The 17,159-nt window shown below is 44.0% G+C and overlaps 1 protein-coding gene across 5 annotated transcripts in view; it reads left to right on the top strand.

The window, feature by feature from the left end:
- The window catches only part of LOC110526413 (MINDY lysine 48 deubiquitinase 2), a 29,432-nt gene continuing 12,273 nt past the window's right edge, over positions 1–17,159 (top strand). For 3 of the 5 annotated variants that reach the window (XR_016496822.1, XM_021607379.3, XM_021607378.3), the window contains exons 1-3: positions 1–1,964; positions 2,869–2,926; positions 8,597–8,661. Coding sequence is in view for 3 of the 5 variants with exons in the window: in XM_021607379.3 (XP_021463054.3) it covers positions 1,065–1,964; positions 2,869–2,926; positions 8,597–8,661 (1,023 nt within the window). In the remaining 2 variants the exon portion in view is untranslated. Of the gene's footprint in view, positions 1,965–2,868; positions 2,927–8,596; positions 8,662–15,162; positions 15,431–17,159 lie in introns of those variants that run through there. The other 2 variants (XM_090238673.1, XR_016496823.1) reach the window with 2 other exon arrangements.

The following is a 17,159-nucleotide window of genomic DNA, read 5'->3' as shown; positions in this document are numbered from 1 at the left end:
TTATATTTTCGTTCTTTGAATTAGTTAATTCTATTCATTTAAATCTTTTGATTATTCATAACTTATTTTTTTGTATATTTTTATAAATAGATTCGGCTCTTCTGATGTGCGAGCGTGCTCCCAACGTTCACCTACAACAGCCGACTCGTTCGCGAACGACCCATCACTATGTTCTTGCATATGTTGAGTCTTGACAGTGTTTGCAGCATGTGCAACAACTTGTGTTACAATATGAATATCCTTGACTGATGTATATGCATTTAAGTGCCAGGCCATGCATAGGTGAACGTTTATTGGTCAATAGTGGCCATGTTGTTTTCGGTACTAGTCTGGAAAATATTGCATTAAGAGACCTTTGTCCATAAATTCCATATGTAAAGTTGTGTGCAGATCGGCCATTCAGTGCCAGCAAAGTAGCATTTTAAGTGTTTTTCACAAAATTCTAAATTGCGGAAAATCCAACGTGGCGGACCTTATGGGTCCCTGATGCAAATGTGTTCCTTGTGAGGAGAGGGGCCTATGTACCGAATTTCATGACTTTAGGTCAAACAGGGTGAGGAGACCTTCGAAATTTGCATTTTCAATCTCTTATTATAGCCACCATCTGGCCAATCAGAGTAATTTTGTAAATGCCTGCTCTCTATGGCAAGACTCATTATTCACCCAAATTTCGTTCAAATCGGCCCGGTGCTTTCTGAGAAATCGCATGTGATTAAAATGAACATATAAACGAAAGGATGGAGACAGATAGATCCACAGTCCCCTCCCCGATTTAATCGTGGGGGCCAATTAATATTAATGTAAAAATGACAGGAAACCATGCCGAGAAAGCATTGCAATATGTTGCAAACTGATTAAAAATTAACAGAACACACCCAAATTATGAAAATCAGCACTCACGTCTCCAGTTATTCTCTACTGCCTCTCCTTGGCCTGAAGAGGCATTTCTTCCAGAACTCTGTGGGCTCTTCTACAGTGACGTCACTGGCAGAGATGTCATGGCGTCTGTGGGGTTGGAGCTGGAATTAAGCTAGCTTAAAGCTGTCGACAGTGTGTAAATCGAAATGGAGAAAAATGCAAACCTGCATCGAGATGTTGGAGGAAGTACTCTATGTGCTACTATTGCAGGAGAGATGGGCGATATTAAAACAGTTGGCGGAATGAAGGGAGCGACCGATACGTGCAAGAATAGTGAGCGTTCTCTCAGTACTTTGGTTAGTTGTACTACTAGCTCCAGTAGTGCCCCTAGCACTGCTAGTAATGATATCTCCAGTGTTGAGAAATTAGATATGGCAGAAATGATCGAGTCTCTCCCGGTGCAAGAGAAGAACATTCAACCGAGTGGTTGGTCGGAGACATTGTCCTCTGGATCTGGAGATAATTTGAGTAACGGGATGGGATATGGCACGCAACTGGCTACAGGAAATAACGAGGGTGCCACCTCAAAGTTAGTAAACAATAAAACGGATGGCGAGCCTTCCGCAATGGGGGTAAGGATTACAGATGGTGAAGCTGAGTTGTTGGGTCGTGAGTCAGTTGAACCAGCGAAGCTGGCAAAACCGACACACCTATGTTCGGACAAAACAAATACGGGAAACGTCAAATGTGGAGTTGCGATTGACAAAACCATATGCGAGGGTTTGCAGAGTGGGAGTGACCCGTGCATCGCGGCAGAATCTAGGAGCGCCGACTCACTTGAGTCCTTTTCGAACCTCAACTCCTGTCCCAGTTTCGATCTCAACAGTGAAGGGTTGGAGGACAGGGGGCTGGCAATAACACTACAGAGCGAGTATGGGGCTGATGGAACTAAGATCCCGTGCACTAAGGACCGGGGCGCTGGCCAGTCCATATACCACATCAAGTGGATCAAGTGGAAGGAGGAAAACACACCTATCATTACCCAGAATGAGAACGGTCCATGCCCATTGCTGGCAATTATGAATGTCCTATTGCTGGCATGGAAGGTAAATGACTGACATCATAACCAGACCTCTGAGACAAGTTTACATGTGGTGTGCGTGATGCCATTTGGAACATTTTCACATCTATTATTTGTCAATACTAAATTCTAATAGAGAAGTAATTCTGAAGCTGGTCATCATAACTACGCTATCTGTTGTATTATCAGTTTAAAATAAAAATTGAATGGTCAGTAGTAAAATAAGCTATTGTCACCTGCCAGAATATAGAATACTATGAAAAGTTGAAGATTCATAAATAATCTTCCTTCATTTGGGCAGAATTTAAGTCAAAGTTCAAATTATACCACTCATGCATTCATCTTAATTTTCTCTTAATACTCAATTATTGTAATTTTATGATGGAGTTTGTTGACAGGTCACATTGACCAATTATACCATAGACCCAGTTGTATATATTTTTCCCATGCTGAGGCCTTGGCAGCTCAGTCTCTCTCTTATAAGTAGTCTCAGAGCTTCCAATTTAGTCATTTTTAAGCCTCTGGTTTCATTTACATCATAAAGATAATGTTTATTTATTGTCAGTGACAGTTGGTTGGCAGGCGGTGGAGATTCTGATTCAGTATGTGGCTTCACAACTTAAACTGCAGCTCTGTGTCTGAAACCTTCCCTAAAACTTCACTACCTACTGTGAAAATGGGTGACATGAAAGTGACTGTAAACAGAATTCTTTGCTTCAAACGCCTGTGTGTGTGCTGACAGTTGTGCAACCGCTAACAGTGCACTTCTGGTGACTTTAAACACAGTTTTCCACTTCCCAGGTGTGGGTGTATTTACTGTGAACCATAATCATGGGGGAGGGAGATTCCTGTCAGCCAGGTTCTATTGGCCTGACTAACTTTAGTCATATTGTTTGGTTTGTTAAATAATGTATGTGGTTCATTTACAGGTGAAGATGCCACCAATGATGGAGATCATAACTGCTGAACAGTTGATGGAATATCTTGGTAAGTACAAGTGGGAATCTGTTTACGAAACCGAAGACCCAAGTGTCATTTAAATCAGTGACCTGTTCTTTCGGTGCCCTCCTGGAGGGTGAAATGTACAGTTTATTCCTGGTCTCTAGTATTTCTCTAAGTTTACAGACAGTTGTGACCTGTTTTCTTTTTAAGCCTGATACAAATTCAAGCCACCTTGACGGTGCTCAAAGGCAATGGGAAATACTGTATTTTTCTTTGGTTTTGAACCTGCCTGGAAGGTCCATGTCACAAATTGCTAGTCTGGCTGTAACTGTAGTACACCAGTGCAGTGGAGCATTGAGCTGTAGTAGAAACTAGCCTGGGAAGTGCAATGTGACCTTAATGACAGAGTACTGGAGGGTTGTAATTATGTCCCACTGCCTGGGAAGGCATTACTGTATGAATAATCACAGGACCTGCCTCACTGCCTGCCTGGCCCTTCAGTTTTATTATACTGATTTCCTCACCTCCCTTCAGTAGACGGATGTGGATTTGCTGCCTCTCCTAGCTTTAGGATAAATTGCTATATAATATGGATTTCATATGATTTAAGCAATGGCACACAGTAATTGCATAGCTGCTGTGAAATCCCCAATATGCCAATATTACCTGAGTTTTCCTTATAAATTAACAAAACCTCCACTTGATTTTTAGCCAGTGAATACAATGGAAGATTCTGTAATAAATTCAATACTGTAACTGGATCATTATACGCATTCTGGTCGTCACCTAGCTGCTAGACCTGCCCTCAGGAGATTAGTTATATGCCTGGAGTCCCCACAGATGTGGTGGGTAGGTTTAGGGTCATAAAATATTGTATGGATGAAGGGCAGGTGGGCGAGTTGAATAAAGAGAAAACAATGCATAAAAAAATCCATAAATGTGCAATTCATATCTATAGACTACATTGAGTTTTTCATTGAATTATTTCTGTCTGGCGTTAGGCCCTAAAGCTTAGGTTACACACTAACTGTAGTGCCCTAAATACACGGCAATTGCCAAATGCATTTGGGGACTTGGGCAGAAAAGTTCAAATCGATCCACTGAGGCAAAAAGGACAATGTCGGAGTTTAATTCAATAATAGAAAATCTGCGAAATGGAGCGTTGATGTTTGGGGAAAATGTAGTAAAGCAGTCAAAAAGGAGGATGGCAGTTCTGTCATGTGTGATGATTCAACAGTCTCATGACGGGGAATTCAAGATGGCACCTCAAGGGAACTACTGTTCAGATGGGTTAAATGTAATAGTAGCTTAACTGAAATGTGGATTGACTGTAGGTCTATAACCTCTCACATCGCCTAATATAATATTAACTCCTGCAGAATTAATAATAATTATTGTTTCTTTCAGCATCTTGAGAGAATGAATGTGCGGTTAGGGACAGTCTATAAAGGTGGCGGTGCTATCTTTATCAGCATCATAAAAGTGTAAGCCATCACTTTATCTTTATTATTATTATTATTATTATTATTATCTTATTATTTAAACCACATAAAATATTTATCCAGACTGGACTGAGATCTTATCAAAAACATGTTGAGCTGTTTTAATTTTCTAAACCGGTGAAACTGATGTCATTTAGACATTTTTGCATGTAAAATCTTTCATGTTTTTTTTTAAGTCATTCAATTTTCTCCTTGGTCCCAGAACGTATTTGTGTGAGAGAAGCAGAGATGAAAGGCAACAATTTTAACAAAGTCAACTATACCGAACAAAAATATAAACGCAACATGCAGCAATTTCAACCATTTTACTGAGTTACAGTTCATATAAGGGAATCAGTCAATTGAAATAAGTTCATTCGGCCCTAATCTATGGATTTCACATGACTAGGCAGTGGCGCAGCCATGGGTGGGCCTGGGAGGGCAGGCCCACATGGGAGCCAGGCCCAGCCAATCAGAATTAGTTTTTCCCCACAAAAGGGCTTTATTACAGACAGAAATACTCCTCAGTTTCATCAACTGTCCAGGTGGCTGGTCTAAGACGATCCCGCAGGTGAGAAGCCGGATGTGGAGGTCCAGGGCAGGCGTGGTTACACGTGGTCTGCAGTTGTGAGGCCGGTTGGACGTACTGCCAAATTCTGTAAAACAATGTTGAATGTGGCTTATGGTAGAGACAATTAACATTACATTCTCTGGCAACAGCTCTGGTGGACATTGCTGCAGTCAGCATGCCAATTGCACGCTGTGGCATTGTTTTGTGTGACACAACTGTCCATTTTAGAGTGGCCTTTTATTGTCCCCCAGCACAAGGTTCACCTGCGTAATGATCATGCTGTTATTCAGCTTCTTGATATGCCATACCTGTCAGGTGGATGGATTATCTTGGCAAAGGATAAAATGATCACTAACAGGGATGTAAACTAATTTGAGGGAAATAAGCTTTATGTGCGTATGGAACATTTCAGGGATCTTTTATTTCAGCTCATGAAACATGGGACCAACACCGTACATATTTTTGTTCAGTATAGATTGAAACATTAACCCTATTGATTTCTAACATTATTCTGGTGAGCAAAGGTTTATTTAGTCTTCTAGGACAATAAGTAATTACAGAAGAGAAGCTGCCTCTATCTAATTATAGACTAACATAGTTGACTAACAGGCCTACGTTTCTGCTTATAATTTCTGACATTTTGGTAGGCTAATCTAAAAATGTTTCCATCTCAGTCTGTACAACGCATTTTCTGTATTTGTGGGTTAGGGTCGGGTGAGGGCCTCAGATTTTCATCAGCGCTTGCGGATGGATTATTACCAATTGTGAGCGGGCGCGGATGAACAAACAGCTCACCCGCACATCGCTAATACCCATGTGAGGTCAGGTGGTATGGTCCAGTATAGACTGACCAGGAGGACTGAAGAATCCCTGTGGACCAAGCCCTGCTAACGTCAGGGAAACAGGAGCTGTGTTCTTTCTCCTTGCGGAGCACGCTGACCCCACTGCCTCCCTCCGTAGCTGGGTGCTGTTATGATGAAGAACCAGGGGTGTCCTGTTACTAAAGGCATTCTCATCTAAGCTATAGAGAGAGAAAAATCTGTCACTATAGCCAAGCCCTCTTTTCATGGCAGTGGTCAGTTTGGCTTCAATTTTACCAGCTCTATAATTCTTTGACTGGTGCTATGACTAGTGTCCCGTTTTGAGTGTGTTCTAGCTAAATGCATCATATAAAGACTGTTAGGCGTCAATAACAACTCTAACTATAAGAGAAATGGAGTCACCAGCTGCTGAGTTCTGAGAGACGCCAGAAGTCCTGAAATGTATCCACATTAGTCATGCCATGGGAGTTGTTTACTTTCATATGATCATTTGGGAGTTCGGTATAGAGGTCAGTTTGCGCTAAAAGACTCCTGACTGTTTGTGCTACATTGTCCTACATTCTGCATGTGATTAGCAGATTCAACTGGTTTTTATTTAATCTGTATTAGTCATGATGAGCCAAGACACAGACTGTCGTTAATTTATGGCTAAGGATATTTCTCACCATGGTTTAATTACAGTGTACACTGTCGTGCTTCATTGGGGGACAGATTAGTTAGTTAATGGGAGAGCCTTGTGTTTCCTCCCCACAGAATCTGCCTCTGAGTCCATAGCGCTTGGTGTCCATGACTGATATATTATAATTGAATTGCATGCATTAGAGTTTGGTTCATTTTGCTGGAAGAAAAAGTATAATCTACAGTGTGTGCATTTCATTGTCAGAGGACACTATGACCAGGCAAATCTAATTAGACCTTCTTCAAATACTTTTTTATAAGAGAGGAGGCAAACAATAAACTGTAAACTGTACCCTGCTGGCCAACTGACATGAAACCTTGAGAGAGGAGACCATTCAGACTGACCCAAAGCATTAGCACATTGAAAGACACACAGTTGCTCATCTTTAGATATATTAGAGGTAGCCTAGTGTGTGGGTCTGATGGAACACAGAACTCACTCAACCCCATAGCTCTATGTTCAATACCAGTAAGAAGCCAGAGAGGCCTTTACCCCCTCTCCCTCCCACTCAGGGCCCTCTCCCCCATTGTGCCCCAGATGGAATCCCCTGATTGCTCCCTCTGTCTGCAGCTCTGCACCTTGCTCATCTGCTCCTACAGATACCCATGGTTGATTCCAAGTTCAGTGTAAAAACACTCCCTGTCTCTTTTGAGCACCCTGACTCAGTGAGCACTTCAACCCTTCTGCAAATCACAGGTGACAAACAGTAATGAAGCACAGCGTTTTCATTTCATGCAACTCCTGTTTTTCCGACTGTCGTGTTAGATTTCCTCGGAGGAATGATCACGGTTGTAGCCATCCCTCTTGTGTACAATACCGACCTTTAACTGCGTCATGCAGGCTGTGTGCGCGTATCATCCCAGATATACCTCTGAGTCGTCTCTGCTCTTCTTTCACAAGTGCCATAAATTGCAGCTCCGTGTTTGTGGAGACGGCTTTGTCTTTACTCCAGCTAGTGGCTGAGAGCTCATAATGAATGGTTTGGTCCCTGGTCAAACATTCATCTTGTGTAATGTCCAGGAACATGTAGATAGGCCTGTCTCCTAGCCTCACCACTGCACTTCATTACGCACAGTTATTGTTTTATGCCCAGACAAAAAACAATGGCTTGTGAAAAAGAGCTGCTCACAAAGAGCCCCATTTAACGTGGGCTGATTCAGACGCTGTATTAATAACTACTGTGAGGCCCATAGGGGCAGAAGTGGAGGAGATGTATGTTGTATTAAAGAGGCTGCTGGTCGGTGTTGGGATTTAGTACTCTGTGGAGCATGCCAGTGAATCATCATCAGCAGCAGTAGAGGCCCAGGCAGGGAGGGCACAGTCTAGAGTCAGCTGGCAGGGAACGGGGCAGGCGGGGGGGGGGTATGGCCGGGGGTTCCCTGGGCATAGAAATGTCCAAGTCAGTTGACTGGCCTCAGCTGGGTGCATTCATGGCCAGGGCTGAGGAAGCCTGTTTTCTGAGGAGAGGATATAGAGATCGAATCAGAGTATCTCCCCAGCTCTCAAACACACTGACTACTGGCTCACTTTGTTAAAGTAAGATAGCAATCGTTGGATCATGAGAAAAAGTAGGCCTATTTTTGTTTTTCAGATATCAAAGTCTCAGAATCATTATCTTGTAACATAAAATATCTTGCGAGTGGGTATGTTTTTGACAGCTAGACACTGCCGCTATGTGTTGCTCAGAGAGGGGAGGGTGGAGTTGGGTGCGACGTTAATGGTTGGATGACAGGTGCACTGTGATTAGCACCACAGGGCTCTTCACAAGGCTCTCCCTGCCCGCCCCAGTGGCTGCTCTCCCTAGGTCCTACACTAAGCCCTTAACAACTCTCTAGCGGCTCCCCACTGGCCAGAGCTTGACTGACCCCGCATGCCTGGCCGAGCCCTTCCTGGAAAAACAGCTGGCCAGCGCTTAGCACTCAACATCCCGCTTCTCACTGAGGATTAGACACCTCTTATGAAATCAGAACATAGTCGTTAATATCACCTCTTCACTTGGGATTGACGTAAGCAGGCTGTGATGTCACTGGTGAGCGGGCAGGGCTCTACCCTGATGATATTTTCCCTCTCAGCTCCCCTGTGTGTCTGTGGCTGCTTTACTTAGCCTGTATCCCCAGGTCCTCTGATGTTGCTTCCTCCTCTCTCGCTCTGTCGCCCCTGCAGGAGACTACATCCTCGATGCCAAGCCGAAAGAGATTTCTGAAGCCCAGCGGCTAAACTATGAACAGGTAAGGACTGTTGCCTAAACACAATCAATAAGGGCAGTTATTCACTGATCATACGCATGTCTACCGGTTCATCTCTGTGTCTGTCTGTGGCTCATGTTGGAGAATCAGACAGGCATGCAGGATGAGGCAGGCAGGCTCTAGGTTGTTGGGCACCCCCCCTCTCCCTCTTAGATCTCTGATGGCAGAGCAGCAGCCAAAAAGTAAAGCAGCAGCATCACACTATTAACTCGCACCACGCCAAGGGGGCTCACTTGTTCTCACTTCCCAGCCTAAAATATCCCTGCCTGCAATTTAGTGACTGCAGTTCCTGTCTTCTTCTATCCAGAAATATATCATATTCTAAATGGCAACGATGCAATGTTAAGATGAGTGTTTATACGGTCATGTGCATTTGCACAACATTTGCATTGGGAATGAATCTCCAGAAACACCAATGAATGTATATTTATGTAAGATGAAAATAAGCAGCATGATGATTATGGTTATGGAAAAACAGCCCACTGCCCTGGAGCTGCGTTTAGCCCCTATATAGGTTACATATAAAACAGCCCACTGCCCTAGAGCTGCGTTTAGCCCCTATATATAGGTTACATAAAAAACAGCCCACTGCCCTAGAGCTGCGTTTAGCCCCTATATATAGGTTACATAAAAAACAGCCCACTGCCCTAGAGCTGCGTTTAGCCCCTATATATAGGTTACATAAAAAACAGCCCACTGCCCTAGAGCTGCGTTTAGCCCCTATATATAGGTTACATAAAAAACAGCTCACTGCCCTAGAGCTGCGTTTAGCCCCTATATATAGGTTACATAAAAAACAGCCCACTGCCCTAGAGCTGCGTTTAGCCCCTATATATAGGTTACATAAAAAACAGCCCACTGCCCTAGAGCTGCGTTTAGCCCCTATATATAGGTTACATATAAAACTGCCCTATAGCTGCGTTTAGCCCCTATATATAGGTTACATAAAAAACAGCCCACTGCCCTAGAGCTGCGTTTAGCCCCTATATATAGGTTACATAAAAAACAGCCCACTGCCCTAGAGCTGCGTTTAGCCCCTATATATAGGTTACATATAAAACAGCTCACTGCCATAGAGCTGCGTTTAGCCCCTATATAGGTTACATAAAAAACAGCTCACTGCCCTGGAACTGCGTTTAGCCCCTATATAGGTTACATAAAAACAGCTCACTGCCCTGGAGCTGCGTTTAGCCGCTATATAGGTTACATAAAAAACAGCTCACTGCCCTGGAACTGCGTTTAGCCCCTATATAGGTTACATAAAAAACAGCTCACTGCCCTGGAACTGCGTTTAGCCCCTATATAGGTTACATAAAAAACAGCTCACTGCCCTGGAACTGCGTTTAGCCCCTATATAGGTTACATAAAAAACAGCTCACTGCCCTGGAACTGCGTTTAGCCCCTATATAGGTTACATAAGCTGCGTCTTATCAGGCCAACCGCACAACATGGTCATGAGGGGCAGGTCATGTCTCTTCACATCGCTGTGGGAGGGTGCTCAGGGATGCATGGCTGAGTTCAGATCGAGGCCAGTGCTGGGGCTCTGGGTGGTTCACATGGCCTGGCAGGGATGTCTTTATAATTCCCATCCACAATCCCATCCCTATCCCTGCTGCCTGGAATGTGGGAGTGCCATGGCCTTTCTTCCTCTCCTCCTTCTCTCCACTCTGCTGCGGCAAAGAACCAGCACATCTGTGAATGTTATTCTCTTCACGGACGTCATCGCTCGGGGAGGAGAACAGTCATGTGTGCGTGTGTACATACCAGTCTCTCGATTACTGTCCAAGGAGAATGTTCTGACTGCCGTACAGTCGTAGCTCTCCAAGCTCCTGCCAAGAATGCCAGCATCCTGGGGTCACCTCTTCACTGTTGAGACTGGTGTTTTGCGAGTACTATTTAATGAAGCTGCCAGTTGAGGACCTGTTTTTCAAATTAGACACCATAATGTACCTGTCCTCTTACTCAGTTGGGGCCTCTCACTCGTCTTTCTATTCTGGTTAGAGCAAGTTTGCGCTGTTCTGTGAAGAGAGTAGTACACAGCGTTGTACGGGATCTTCAGTTTTTTGGCAATTTCTCGCATGGAATAGCCTTCATTTCTCAGAACAAGAATAGACTGACGAGTTTCAGAAGGAAGTCCTTCGTTTCTAGCCATTTTGAGCCTGTAATCAAACCCACAAATGCTGACGCTCCAGATTCTCAACTAGTCTAAAGGTGGCCAGTTTTATTGCGTCTTTAATCAGCACAACAGTTTTCAGCTGTGCTAACATAATTGCAAAAGGGTTTTCAAATGATCAATTAGCCTTTTTAAAATGATGAGCTTGGATTAGTTAACACAACGTGCCATTGGAACACAGGAGTGATGGTTGCTGATAATGGGCCTCTGTACGCCTATGTAGATATTCCATAAATAATCAGCCGTTTCCAGCTACAATAGTTATTTACAACATTAACAATGTCTGCACTGTATTTCTGAACAATTTGATGTTATTTTAATGGACCAAAAATGTGCTTTTCTTTCTTTCCAAAAACAAGGACATTTCTAAGTGACCCCAAACTTTTGTACATACATACATACATACATACATACATACAGATAGACAGACCAGACAGACCAGACAGACCAGACAGACCAGACAGACCAGACAGACAGACAGACAGACAGACCAGACAGACCAGACAGACAGACCAGACAGACAGACAGTGCCTTGCGAAAGTTCCGGCCCCCTTGAACTTTGCGACCTTTTGCCACATTTCAGGCTTCAAACATAAAGATATAAAACTGTATTTTTTTGTGAAGAATCAACAACAAGTGGGACACAATCATGAAGTGGAACAACATTTATTGGATATTTCAAACTTTTTTAACAAATCAAAAACTGAAAAATTGGGCGTGCAAAATTATTCAGCCCCCTTAAGTTAATACTTTGTAGCGCCACCTTTTGCTGCGATTACAGCTGTAAGTCGCTTGGGGTATGTCTCTATCAGTTTTGCACATCGAGAGACTGAAATTTTTTCCCATTCCTCCTTGCAAAACAGCTCGAGCTCAGTGAGGTTGAATGGAGAGCATTTGTGAACAGCAGTTTTCAGTTCTTTCCACAGATTCTCGATTGGATTCAGGTCTGGACTTTGACTTGGCCATTCTAACACCTGGATATGTTTATTTTTGAACCATTCCATTGTAGATTTTGCTTTATGTTTTGGATCATTGTCTTGTTGGAAGACAAATATCCGTCCCAGTCTCAGGTCTTTTGCAGACTCCATCAGGTTTTCTTCCAGAATGGTCCTGTATTTGGCTCCATCCATCTTCCCATCAATTTTAACCATCTTCCCTGTCCCTGCTGAAGAAAAGCAGGCCCAAACCATGATGCTGCCACCACCATGTTTGACAGTGGGGATGGTGTGTTCAGCTGTGTTGCTTTTACGCCAAACATAACGTTTTGCATTGTTGCCAAAAAGTTCAATTTTGGTTTCATCTGACCAGAGCACCTTCTTCCACATGTTTGGTGTGTCTCCCAGGTGGCTTGTGGCAAACTTTAAAAAACACTTTTTATGGATATCTTTAAGAAATGTCTTTCTTCTTGCCACTCTTCCATAAAGGCCAGATTTGTGCAATATACGACTGATTGTTGTCCTATGGACAGAGTCTCCCACCTCAGCTGTAGATCTCTGCAGTTCATCCAGAGTGATCATGGGCCTCTTGGCTGCATCTCTGATCAGTCTTCTCCTTGTATGAGCTGAAAGTTTAGAGGGACGGCCAGGTCTTGGTAGATTTGCAGTGGTCTGATACTCCTTCCATTTCAATATTATCGCTTGCACAGTGCTCCTTAGGATGTTTAAAGCTTGGGAAATCTTTTTGTATCCAAATCCGGCTTTAAACTTCTTCACAACAGTATCTCGGACCTGCCTGGTGTGTTCCTTGTTCTTCATGATGCTCTCTGCGCTTTTAACGGACCTCTGAGACTATCACAGTGCAGGTGCATTTATACGGAGACTTGATTACACACAGGTGGATTGTATTTATCATCATTAGTCATTTAGGTCAACATTGGATCATTCAGAGATCCTCACTGAACTTCTGGAGAGAGTTTGCTGCACTGAAAGTAAAGGGGCTGAATAATTTTGCACGCCCAATTTTTCAGTTTTGGATTTGTTAAAAAAGTTTGAAATATCCAATAAATGTCGTTCCACTTCATGATTGTGTCCCACTTGTTGTTGATTCTTCACAAAAAAATACAGTTTTATATCTTTATGTTTGAAGCCTGAAATGTGGCAAAAGGTCGCAAAGTTCAAGGGGGCCGAATACTTTCGCAAGTCACTGTATATATATTAATTACACTGCTCAAAAAAATAAAGGGAACACTAAAATAACACATCCTAGATCTGAATGGATGAAATATTCTTATTAAATACTTTTTTCTTTACATAGTTGAATGTGCTGACAACAAAATCACACACAAATTATCAATGGAAATCAAATTTATCAACCCATGTAGGTCTGGATTTGTAGTCCCACTCAAAATTAAAGTGGAAAACCACACTACAGGTTGATCCAACTTTGATGTAATGTCCTTAAAACAAGTAAAAATGAGGCTCAGTAGTGTGTGTGTCCTCCACGTGCCTGTATGACCTCCCTACAACGCCTGGGCATGCTCCTGATGAGGTGGCAGATGGTCTCCTGAGGGATCTCCTCCTAGACCTGGACTAAAGCATCCGCCAACTCCTGGACAGTCTGTGGATGGAGCGAGAAATGATGTCCCAGATGTGCTCAATTGGATTCAGGTCTGGGGAACGGGCGGGCCAGTCCATAGCATCAATGCCTTCCTCTTGCAGGAACTGCTGACACACTCCAGCCACATGAGGTCTAGCATTGTCTTGCATTAGGAGGAACCCAGGGCCAACCGCACCAGCATATGGTCTCACAAGGGGTCTGAGGATCTCATCTCGGTACCGAATGGCAGTCAGGCTACCTCTGGCGAGCACATGGGGGGCTGTGCGGCCCCCCCCAAAGAAATGCCACCCCACAACATGACTGACCCACCGCCAAACCGGTCATGCTGGAAGATGTTGCAGGCAGCAGAACGTTCTCCACGGCGTCTCCAGACCCTGTCACGTCTGTCACGTGCTCAGTGTGAACCTGCTTTCATCTGTGAAGAGCACAGGGCGCCAGTGGCGAATTTGCCAATCTTGGTGTTCTCTGGCAAATGCCATATGTCCTGCACGGTGTTGGGCTGTAAGCACATCCCCCACCTGTGGACGTCGGGGCCCTCATACCACCCTCATGGAGTCTGTTTCTGACCGTTTGAGCAGACACATGCACATTTGTGGCCTGCCGGAGGTCATTTTGCAGGGCTCTGGCAGTGCTCCTCCTGCTCCTCCTTGCACAAAGGCGGAGGTAGTGGTCCTGCTGCTGGGTTGTTGCCCTCCTACGGCCTCCTCCACGTCTCCTGATGTACTGGCCTGTCTCCTGGTAGCGCCTCCATGCTCTGGACACCACGCTGACAGACACAGTAAACCTTCTTGCCACAGCTCGCATTGATGTGCCATATGGATGAGCTGCACTACCTGAGCCACTTGTGTGGGTTGTAGACTCCGTCTCATGCTACCACTAGCGTAAAAGCACCGCCAGCATTCAAAAGTGACCAAAACATCAGCCAGGAAGCATAGGAACTGAGAAGTGGTCTGTGGTCACCACCTGCAGAATCACTCCTTTATTGGGGGTGTCTTGCTAATTGCCTATAATTTGCACCTGTTGTCTATGCCATTTGCACAACAGCATGTGAAATGTATTGTCAATCAGTGTTGCTTCCTAAGTGGACAGTTTGATTTCACAGAAGTGTGATTGACTTGGAGTTTTTGATATATATATATATATATAATCTTGTTCTTGCCTTTTTGTTTGATATTGTCTGCTGCATATTTGAATAGTCAAGCTCCTTTTATTATGATTTTGAAGAGTGTTGAAGGAGTTCATCATAACAGAGTTCTATTTATAAATTCTGGCTTCAAAACATAAAATATCATCTGTCGGAGGATATGCGGATTAAAATAGCGATTGCTTGGCTGTTGTTAAACATTAACTCAGAAACTGGAGCGCTTAGTAAAGGTTTATTCTGCAAAGACTGGTCATGTTCCCATAAATGGCACTCCTGAGAGATTGCACACTAGCACTATTCACTTGACAGCGCTTTTATGGTTATACGATATAGAATATTCTATTTTATTGAGATAGAGATGCTCCTAAAAAAATAATGTGGCAGGATGGGAGTGTGTCGCTGTATGCAACATGATTGTGGATTTTAAGAGTGCACAGTTGTAGACTAAAATGCAGACTTAAACTGACGTAGGCAACTGATGGATTTAATTAAAATGTAACATGTTAAACTGTAGTTTTTATCCTGTTTAGTGAATGATTACTGTGATAATTAATGGAGTTTAGGCCCTGAAACTGTGTGTATGCTAATCTAGAAACCATAACCCAATCAGGTAAGAGGAAATTGCCTAGGATCAGAGAGCAGGGTCAAGCCCAGAACAGAAGATGGACGAGGTGGGATTCTGACATCTGGCTGAACAAAGAGAGGAGCATGGACATTCCACAGGAGCCAGAGGGAAACTCATTGGGGTCATAAAATGTATCGCTAGGGAGGTGACAACTTCAAGAGGGTGGTGAGGGAAGAGTATAAGATGTTTTGTGAACTTTCTAAGTATGTGCACTCAGCTGAATGTATCCTTGGTATTAAACACTTGGAACTTCTCTTGAGCTTTTGGTCTCAATTTCTTATTGCAAAGAGGTTGCAATAGCGTTTTTCTTTTTAACATGACCTAATAAAGTTTTGTGCCAGATCTCCATAATACTCGGGGAGCTGTCCAGAATGCCATTGACATGAAAACTGAAGCAAAGCTCTTGCCTGTGTCTGTCAATTAGTCTGTCAGTCAGCTTTGTGGTCAGCCTGATCAGCCTGATTTGCCAGCGGATGGAGGTCTGGAGTCACTCACCAGTCGCAAGTGGAAGCAGAGCGTGTGTGAGAAAGAGAGAGACGTGCTGGCGAATGAGCGTGGTCTTGTGTGTGTGTGACTGCTGGGGGGAATAAAATGTTGATCTGGCTCCCAGCCTGTTAGTGGAACGTTACAGGAAGGCCGGCCTGTTTATCCAATCAGTCTCCCTCTTTCGTAAAAGCTGGAGTGGAACCATTGAATACTGGCCTTCATTGTCCAGGGAATAGTCTACTGTACATCATCACATGCAAATATCACAGGCTCTGTGTGGATCCCATTTTCAGCACAGAATTTATGATTAGTGTGGTTAGGGTGGCACTTAGATGTAGTCTGGTCATAATCTGTAGTCTGTGAGCGGCTGGAGCCGAGTGGAGCAAGGCTTGGCCACACAGCAGGAGGGTGTGAGTGTTCAGAGCATGCAGCATGTTGGGCACTGGGCAGAGCGGGAGCAGTGGGCGGGCACGTTCCTGATCTCTTACTGTGCTGACAGCTTCGCCACCCGCCAGACAGAGACGCAGTGCCCACATTTGTGTGTGCACTTGTCAGTGTGTGTGTTTTTGCTACACTGCGCTGACTCACGTTTGACTTGTGCTTTAGCACCTGTCCTCAAAAAATGCAATTAGGAAAACAAGGAGGATAAAGCAGAGAGAATCCTTGCTGTGTGTCTCAATGATGGACTACATGACCCCTCAAAAAATTCAGACCATTATTCCGGTACTGAGTCTTGCAACAGAGGACAGACAATTCTGTGAGCTTGTTTGGCCTACCACTTCACAGCAGAGCCATTGTTGCTCCTAGACGTTTTCAGGGCAGAAATTTGACCAACTGACTTGTTGGAAAGGTGCCATCCTATGACGTTGAAATCACTGAGCTCTTCAGTAAGGCCATTCTACTGCCAATGTTTGTCTGTGGAGATTGCATGGCGGTGTGCTCAATTTTATACACCTGTCAGCAATAGGTGTGGCTGAAATAGCCGAATCCACTCATTTGAAGGGGTGTCCACATACCTTTATGTATATATAGTGTAAACAGCAAAGCAAAGCACTGTGGAAGTGGAGGAAGCCCCCCGCTTAGTGAGGCGCTAATCAGTAACTCTCAGGGGGTTCATCTGATGTCATGTGACTGAAGCTCTCTTCCTTTGGAGTGGAGCAGCTGCATGGTCTGTTACATGGACCATACTAATCCTCCCCACAACTGTCCACAGGCGTCCTAATCCCCCCCCCACACACACACACAGATCGTCCAGCGAAAGGCTTTTCAATGAGCCACACCGCTAAGTACGAAAGCTGGAGAATCTCCCTGCGTTTGGGAATTTATTGATAGGTTATTGACAGGTTATCCTCTTAGAAAATTGAGAAAACACACACAAAGTCACCCACTATCACCTCTCTGTGTGTGTGGGGTGTGGGGACAGCGGCAGAGGCTCCCTGTGACACTGACCAAAGCAACGGTCATCAAAATTGTTAAAAGGTTTTGAAAACAATTCT

The sequence above is a fragment of the Oncorhynchus mykiss genome, chromosome 6 (assembly GCF_057628025.1).
Source record: "Oncorhynchus mykiss isolate SJ-2025 chromosome 6, ASM5762802v1, whole genome shotgun sequence".
In the NCBI taxonomy this organism is placed as follows: domain Eukaryota; kingdom Metazoa; phylum Chordata; class Actinopteri; order Salmoniformes; family Salmonidae; genus Oncorhynchus; species Oncorhynchus mykiss.
The sequence above is the reverse complement of the archived record's forward strand: the minus strand, read 5'-3'. Positions and strand labels throughout refer to the sequence as shown.